The sequence below is a fragment of the Phasianus colchicus genome, chromosome 1, assembly GCF_987193195.1.
Source record: "Phasianus colchicus chromosome 1, bPhaCol1.hap1.1, whole genome shotgun sequence".
NCBI classification, from domain to species: Eukaryota; Metazoa; Chordata; class Aves; order Galliformes; family Phasianidae; genus Phasianus; species Phasianus colchicus.
Window position 1 is genome coordinate 194,233,188 of NC_143436.1, and position 8,853 is coordinate 194,242,040.

The following is an 8,853-nucleotide window of genomic DNA, read 5'->3' on the forward strand; positions in this document are numbered from 1 at the left end:
CCTAACCATTCTGTGTTGCTATGATTCGACGATTCGTTGGATGGGAGGAAGCAGAGGTCGGACGGTGTTGTGGGATTTGGGTGTTGAGTCCCCAGCCCCGAGATGGGTACATCAGGGCCCTCCTCCATGCCCAGGAGCCACGCTGCTCCAAATCTAGATGGCAATGCCATTGCTATTTTTTTCTGGATGAATAGCAGAGCATGCTTCTTGTATTTAAGTCTGCTAGGCTGAAAGTGCTGCTGATGTGAAATCAAAATGGAGCTGAAGCTGCTCCATTTTGAGCAGCTCAAGTTAGAAAAAAGCACACTGTATCTGGCTATTGTTCAGAGTAGTTCATTAAACTTGCGTCCACGGAGGTTTCCAAAACCTTCCGGCTTCTGCCGTGTCGCCTTCCTGCTTTGCTGGCGTGGCACATGGAGGAATTCTCTGAGCTTTGATCCTCTGCCTTGATGAGATCCATATCTAAACAATCCACCAGGGTATCCACCAGGGCATGCTGGGAATCCTATGGCCAGCGCAGGGGAAAGGCACTGTGACATCATAGAGCAGGGCATGACATCAGTCTTCCTCGAGTCACACTGGCAGCCTCCCCCAGCTCAGACTCGTGGAGCGGCCGCTCCGTGCTGGTGGTCATTGCTGGAGCTCTGCTCTGGGTGACAGCCATTTGTGCGTTGAGATTGTTCTCTGGGAGAGAACAGGATGAAGCTCAGCCTGGCATTCATCCTGGCCTTGGCTCTGACCATGTCTCCATTTGGGGGACATGGACCGGGCTATGTCAGCCGTCTCAGCTGGGTCTGGAATTGGGACCAGAAGCTGGATGTTCCTGAGGAGCAGCATCCAGTGGGGACCAAGAGCCAGACCTCCACCTGGCCTTGCTGGTTTGGCCTCACCACCTGCCCCGACAGGACTGAGGAGAGGAAGACGATCCCGGTCCTTCCTGAGGAGCAGCATCCAGTGGGGACCAGAAGCCAGACCGCCACCTGGCTCTGCTGGATTGGCCTAGACTCCTGTCCCGACAGGACTGAGGGCAAGAAGAAAAACCAGCTCCTTCCTGAGGAGCAGCATCTGGTTAGGACCAAGAGCCAGACCTCCTTCTGGCCCTGCTGGTTTGGTCTAACCTCCTGCTCCGACAGGATCGAAGAGAGGAAGGGAAACCAGCTCCTTCCTGAGGAAGAGCATCCAGTGGGGACCAAGAGCCAGACCTCCACCTGGCCCTGCTGGCTTGGCCTAGCCTCATGCCCTGACAGGACTGAGGGAAAGAAGACAAACAAGCTCCTTCCTGAGGAGCAGTGTACAGAGGAGACCAAGTGCCAGACCTCCACCTGGCCCTGCTGGTTTGGCTTAACCTCCTGTCCCATCAGGATCGAAGAGAGGAAGGGAAACCAGCTCCTTCCTGAGGAAGAGCATCCAGTGGGGACCAAGAGCCAGACCTCCACCTGGCTTTGCTGGATTGGCCTGGCCTCCTGCCACGACAGGACTGAGGGCAGGAAGACAAACCCAGTCCTTCCTGAGGAGCAGCATCTGGTTAGGACCAAGAGCCAGACCTCCACCTGGCCCTGCTGGTTTGGCTTAACCTCCTGTCCCATCAGGATCGAAGAGAGGAAGGGAAACCAGCTCCTTCCTGAGGAAGAGCATCCAGTGGAGACCAAGATCCTGACCTCCACCTGGCCCTGCTGGCTTGGCCTAGCCTCATGCCCTGACAGGACTGAGGGAAAGAAGACAAACAAGCTCCTTCCTGAGGAGCAGCGTACAGAGGAGACCAAGTGCCAGACCTCCACCTGGCCCTGCTGGTTTGGCTTAACCTCCTGTCCCATCAGGATCGAAGAGAGGAAGGGAAACCAGCTCCTTCCTGAGGAGGAGCATCCAGTGGGGACCAGAAGCCAGACCTCCACCTGGCTTTGCTGGATTGGCCTGGCCTCCTGCCCCGACAGGACTGAGGGCAGGAAGACAAACCCAGTCCTTCCCGAGGAGCAGCATCTGGTTAGGACCAAGAGCCAGACCTCCACCTGGCCCTGCTGGTTTGGTCTAACCTCCTGCTCCGACCGGATCGAGGAGAGGAAGAGAAACCAGGTCCTTCCTGAGGAACAGCATCCAGTGGGGACCAAGAGCCAGACCTCCACCTGGCTCTGCTGGTTTCGCCTAACGTCCTGTCCCGACAGGACTGAGGGCAGGAAGACAAAACAGCTCCTTCCCGAGGAGCAACACCCAGTGGGGACCAAGAGCCAGACCTCCACCTGGCCCTGCTGGTTTGGCCTAATCTCCTGGCCTACCAGAATCAAGGCCTGGAAGACAAACCAGCTCCTTCCTGAGGAGCAGCGTCCACTGGAGACCAAGATCCTGACCTCCTACTGGCCCTGCTGGCTTGGACCTTCCCGATGCCCCAGATGGGTCTGGTACAAGGGCAGCAAGGTCGTTCCAGAGGGCCCAAAGCAGCCGTCCCCAGGCACCAAGCAGAAGGCCTACGGCTTGCCTGCCATCCTGTTCTACCTTTGGGACTACCTTGTGCAAAGGAGAGCCTGGCTCCTTACAGAATCCTTGATCGACATCTGCATTCTGTGCCTTCACTGGACTGCCTGCAGCCTCTGGAGAAGATTAAGAAGGCCTTGGGCAGAGGTGAGCGATGGAGATGCATTGTGCAGGGAGGGTACCATGGCTGGGGAGCAGGGAACCATATTCGTGAGGACATCCAAGGGAAGCAGACCACCAGAGGCCCATAAGTTCTCCCCAGGGACTTGCCAGCCATGGGGCTGTCACACAGTGGGAGACCTCTGTGCAAAGCAGGGCCATGCCAGAGGTGGCGTGAGCCCCGCCGGCTGCCCCAAGCAGTCCTGCGAGGCTGGCAATGCTCTGTTATAATCGGAGCCCTGCAGGGTGATACTCTGCAAAACCAGCCTGCATCCCTTTCACTGTGCCCATGCCCTTTCGCTTCCTGGGTACAGGACAAACAGACTCCACCACCTTCCTGCACAATCCATTCCAGCGCCTGACAACTCCCTGAGAGAAAAAGTTTTTCCTTGTGTCTAATCTAAATCTCCCCGGGCGCAACTTGCGGCCATTTCCTCGGGTCCTGTTTGTTGCCTGGGAGAAGAGGCCAAACCCCTCCTCATCACAACCTCCCTTCGGGAACTTGTGGAGTGCAATGAGGTCTCCTCTGAGCCTCCTCTTCTCCAGACTAAACAATCCCAGCTTCCTCAGCCGCTCCTTCTAAGACTTGTGCTCCAGACCTCTCACCAGTTCCATTGCCCTTCTCTGGACCCGTTCCAGGGCCTCAATGTCCTTCTTGTAATGAGGGGCCCAAAACTGCAGACAGTACTCGAGGTGAAGAGCATGAGGATAAGCTGTGCCACGAACACCTCCTGCAGAGGAGCTTTGCATTTGCCCATCAGAAAGATAACGATTGGTGTCACTGATCTCTCTTTCCAAGGCTCTTCCAGCTCCAGAGGAAGACCCGATTAAACATCTCTTGGGACCAAATGCTGGGACCTCCCAGAAGAATGAGCCGGCCTGCTTCTACCCACCCCTGGCCTGCAAATCAGAGAAAGGGAAGACTGGCTTAATTAACATGGGAAACACTTGCTATGTGAACAGTGTCATCCAGGCTCTTTTCATGGCTTCGGAGTGAGTTGTTGCTCCCTTGTTCCCACTTAGGACTGCTCCAGGGTTGCTCTCTGCCCTGGCATTGTGCTTTCCACTCTAATTGTCCATCTTGGTTTGCATCTCTTGTTGTCTTTTGCAGCTTTCGGCATTCGGTGTTGAATTTAAGTGGGGGCATCTCCCAGCCCCTGATGACAGAACTCCGGTCGCTCTTTGCACTTTTGGAGCACAGTCAGGTAATTATTTCATGTTCTAGTTATTTGTTTGGCCTGTCGGCCGTGGAATGGCTCGTCTCCAAGTTGCTTCCTGCATCAGCTCCGATGTGCTGATAAGGAGTTGTGGATCTGGGTGCATTTTTGTAATGGGGCAAATTTTGTTGACAGGAAAGAGGCTAATTTTGGGGGTGGAGGAGGCAAAGTGAGTCTGCAGCTCCTGTCATCCATGAAAGTGAGCTGTGTTCACACCAGGCTGCCTCTGTCCATCCTGGCTTTGACGGACACAATAACTAATAGTTTTGACAATGAAATCCATTTGGTAATAGTTTATATGCGTGGCCAACTGAAAAGCCTGTTGGTGTAAAACAGCACTTTCTGTTTCTTGCTGTGCAGCAAGGAAGAAGACCCGAGTAACATGTTTGTCCCCTTGCCTCACTGCAAACTGCAGTCAATCAGTAGAAAATGCCTTAAAATTAGCTTTGGCAGACCAAAAAACCAAAGACCAAAAGCTACACGAGCAACAAACCCTTGGATTCCAGATGTTATGAATCTTTTGTATCCGAGGGAAAGTAAAACAAATTAACCCACAAACAGATTAATTACGAGCGCTTTCTTCACCAGCCTGAAATTTAACGTGAGTGACTCCAGATGGGTCATGTCCAGGTCCATTTGTGAAAACACCCGTCTGTCCCCCAGAGACACAGCTTTGAATTTTCACTTGCTGTTGACCCACTTTCCTGTACCTCTCCATTTCCCAAGACTTGACTGGCAACCCTGGCTCGTTACATTGTGGTGCTGCACCATTACAGATCCATTACAGATCACTTTCAGGGGGTAATATCGAGAACATCTTAACTTGAGGAGTATTTGGTCGTAAAAGAGCCTGTTTGTTCAAAGCAGGTTACGGTGTGTTTGATGCATTAGCAGACTTGCTTGCTGTGTAGCTCGCAGTTAATAACTTCCCAGTAATTTCCTGTAATCCCTCTAGTTATTTTTCTTTTGGGCCAGCACTTAAAGTCATTTCTCCAGCCAATGATGGGCCTTTCAGCATATTAATTAGACAACAATTGCCGAATGGCACTGATTACATCATCCAGTAATGCAGATTACCTGCCTGCAGTGATCAGAAGGATGGGTGGAAGTCGAGTGGATTTTTTTTTTCTTAAATGGACTTGGTATCAAATTAAGGATCAAATTCAGTTCAGGCTGAATTAGGTAGACGTCTCTGGGTCAGGAGCACAAACCATTTTGAAACTGAATGATGAAATAAATGCATGGATAGTTCATATGAGTACCTGAGTGACAGGCGTTGGTAAAAGTGAGCACATAGAAGCTCTTCTCCTCATGACAGTCCAGCAAAAGGATGTTCAGCAGGGCTGACGTTCATCCTTTCAGTGCTGGATGCAGCAAACGAAGCAAGTCTTCTCCTATATGAAGTGAGATCCAGTGGATTAAATGTGTTTTTCCGTCTCGGTTCCAGCGACCTGCCGTCTCACCCGACAGCTTCCTCTCTGCCTCCCGGCCACCCTGGTTTACCCCTGGTGCTCAGCAGGACTGCTCGGAGTATCTCAAGTACCTGCTGAATCGGTATGTGGCAAGCACTCCAATTTTGGAGCCCAGACATGATGAGGCCCCAAGACATAGCGTAATATGAAATGCTGACTCCCGTGGGAGAGGTGCACGTGGCTGAGGTCTGAGAGATTTGGTGTAAAAATGGGAAAACCAGTCCGGGGCTTCTTCGTAGAACTGTTTGTGCCCAGCTGGGGGTAAGAAATGAAGCCAGCTTGAAAATTTCTGAAATTGCACCCAGTTCAGTGGAAAAGTGTTTGCCTGACAAGCCTCCTCTTTAAAATGCTGGTTTTGCCTTTCTTTCTTTCACCTAAAAATCCCAAATCCCCAGTGTCCTGGTGATGCCCCTGGAAGTGGGGTCAATGCACACTGACCATCTCTGCTTTCTGCAACACCACACTTGGCATCAGACCCGTGTGCACAGACCCGTTACCTATCACACGTTTACTGTGACGAGCGGAGAGCAGATACCATACACGTAGAAACTCGTTCTTTAGCTTTTATTGCTCTATGTTGCCATCTTTTTTCTTCTGCCAAAGATTACATGAAGAAGAGAAAACTGGAAAGAGCATCTACTACCAGAAACTGACGGAATCCAGCTTGATGTCTCAAGCCAGGGAGCGTCATTCCTTCAACAAGACATTGATTGAGAAGATGTTTGGGGGAAAAATGGTGACAAAGATTCGTTGCTTGAAGTGTTTGAACATCTCCTCTAGAGAAGAAGCCTTCACAGACTTGTCGTTGGCCTTCCCCCCTCCGGATAGGCCTGTATGGAGACCAAGAAGCACCTCTGTGGATACAACTAAACATCCTCACTTGGCTTTTGGGAAGCAGACACGCGCTCCTAAGGACTCTCGATCCGTCTCGGATTTAATCAACTATTTTCTGTCCCCGGAGAGATTGACAGCAGGGAATCAATACCACTGCGAGAAATGTGCTTCCTTGCAGGATGCTGAGAAAGTGACAGAGCTGGCAGAGGGCCCGCACTACCTCATCCTCACACTCCTGCGGTTCTCCTTCGACCCGCAGACCATGAAGAGGATTAAGATCCTGGACAGTGTCTCCATCCCTGCAGTGCTCGAGCTGCCCATCCTCGTCAGCCCAGAGGAAACTGAGGACATTTGCTGGCATGGGAAGGACACGGCTGACCTGGGCAGCACCTTCGTGCCCGCCGTGTACGATCTCTGCAGCGTGGTGGTGCATTCGGGCATCACCTCCCAGAGCGGCCACTACTACTGCTTCTCCAGAGAGTGCACTGATACCGGGCCCCAGGCACCGCCCCGGGATGGGACACCAAAACGGGCTTCTGGCAAGCAGTTGGACTCTGAAATCCCGTGGTACTTCTTCAACGACGCCACGGTTTCCACCCACTCCTTTGAATCAGTCAGCAAGCTGGCTTCTTTATACCCCAAGGACACTGCCTACGTGCTATTCTACAGGCAGCGGGAGGGCAGCCTGTAGCACTCCACCGCATGAGGCTGTGGCAGAAGCCAGCCACCTGCACAGCGAACTCTCCCTCAGTAAGGACTTGATGGAAGCCATCTCCAAGGACAACATTCTCTACTTGCAGGTATATCCCAGGTGTACACAGACTGCATTTTCCCACTGAGATTGGGTGTTGAGCTTGATGTATGGCATCAGAGAGGCAGCCAACCCCAGCCACAAGAGAATGACTCGGTGATGTCTGTCCTGGGCAGCTCGGCCTCCATTTTTCTCCAAGCGTCCAGGTGTGGCGAGTGGACCACGGCTGCCAGTCAGGTGCCCACCCTCCTGCTCTCACTCCCCCTCCTTAGCAGGAGAAGGAAAATAAGAGGACGTGGGTCAAGTTAAGTATAGAGAGATGTCTCACTGTCTGCCATCCTGGGCAAAACAAGCTCAACTCGGGGAAGATACCAGTTAGGATTTGATGCCAGTTAGTAGGAGTAGAATAATGAGAACTAAAAGCAAACTAAAAACACTTCCTCCCCATCCACCCTCTTCTACCTTCTCCCCTCCCAGCAGAGCAGGGGAACATGGAGTGGGGGCTGTGGTCTGTCGATAACGCTTTGTCTCTGATGCTCCTCCATGGTCATTCTCTGCCCTGCTGCACCGTGGAAATTCCTGCTGTGTGCCTGGAACGCCTCCTGCCCTCCTCCTGGTCTGACCTGAGAGGTCTGAACTGCCCTGGCTGTCAGGGGGTGGCTTTGGATCACCCACGTGGCTAGAGAGATGCGACACTTAGATGCATCTCTCCAGTCAAGTTCTAGAGATGAGTACGTGCCATAGCAACCCCAGATTAGTTTGTGGAAAATTCCCAGGGGCACGTGGGACAGCACAGGGAAGGAGGGAGCAATTCCCAACAGGCATTTCCATGCAAATAACAGCAATATACTCGGTCATTTCTCCTACAGGAGCAGGAAAAAAGAGGCGAGGAACAGAGCTGCCTACATTCCCACCTTGCCAAAATCCCCCACGCCTCAGTCCACCAAAGGTTCGTGAGCAGAAAACTCCTTGATGACAACAGCGTCTTCCACTGAGCGCATGCCAACATCTCCGGGATCATCACCTCCATTTTCAAGCGTGCATGCGATAAATAAAATCATCACTCCTGCAGCCTGTGTCATTGTGGTGGCAGTGGGTCCGGGAGAGCGGCAGCACGAAAGGCGTTGGTGCAGGAGAGTGCTGCTGTGTAGGTTTTGGGGGCACGCGCCTGGGGAGGAGGAAGGGCCCTGGGCCGGGGGAGAAGAGGCACCGGTGGCTGCAGGTGCCCACAGCCAGCCATGCCCCAGGGGGAGAGAGCACATCCCGAGTGGGAGCCCACGTCCTGCTGAGGTAGTGCAGCATCCCCCAGAGCACACAGGGAGGTGCTGTGAGTCCTGCAGCACGCCGGGAAGCATCCAGGGCACACTGGGAATCCTCAGCAGGGCCAGTTCCGCAAAGACGCTGTGCGGATCAGCTTCGTAGCAGAGGCCTGCAGCGAGGGAGCCGAGCCTTCCCAGGAAGGAAAAATGGCGGCAAAATACCACAGCAAGAGCTGCTGGAAAACGGAGGGAGAGCCTGAGGCACGGCGGCTCAGCCTCCCTGGTCTGGTTCCAGACCCCTTGGATTCTTATCGCTGACTGACAATTTGGACAGGTTGGAAGCAATTTTGTTGTCCTTTTCGTGGCACTCAGTTTGCGTGGAAGCTGAGGCCGTTTTAATAGGTTTTCACAACTGTGTGTCATCTTCAAACATTACATGCCCTACAGAGGGATCTGGACAGGCTGGATAGCTGGACTGAAGCCAATGGATGAGTTTCAACAGGGCCAAATGCCGGGTCCTGCACTCTGTCCACAAGAACCCCAGGCAACGCTACAGGCTTGGGGCGGAGTGGCTGGAAGACTGTGTGGAGGAAATGGACCTGGGGGTGTCGATTGATGCTCGGCTGAACATGAGCCAGCAGTGTGCCCGGGTGGCCAAGAAGGTCAATGGCATGCTGGCGTGCATCAGGAACGGT

The 8,853-nt window shown here is 53.1% G+C and overlaps 1 protein-coding gene across 1 annotated transcript; it reads left to right on the forward strand.

The window, feature by feature from the left end:
• Nucleotides 1-8: 8 nt before the first annotated feature.
• Nucleotides 9-7,910, forward strand: LOC149920349 (uncharacterized). Its single transcript, XM_090134132.1, is given in 8 exon segments — nucleotides 9-930; nucleotides 1,492-2,613; nucleotides 3,425-3,618; nucleotides 3,737-3,830; nucleotides 5,290-5,396; nucleotides 5,918-6,823; nucleotides 6,825-6,948; nucleotides 7,769-7,910. Coding segments are annotated over 8 exon segments (2,904 nt in total). The 5' UTR covers nucleotides 9-699; the 3' UTR covers nucleotides 7,895-7,910.
• The last annotated feature ends 943 nt before the right edge of the window (nucleotides 7,911-8,853 follow it).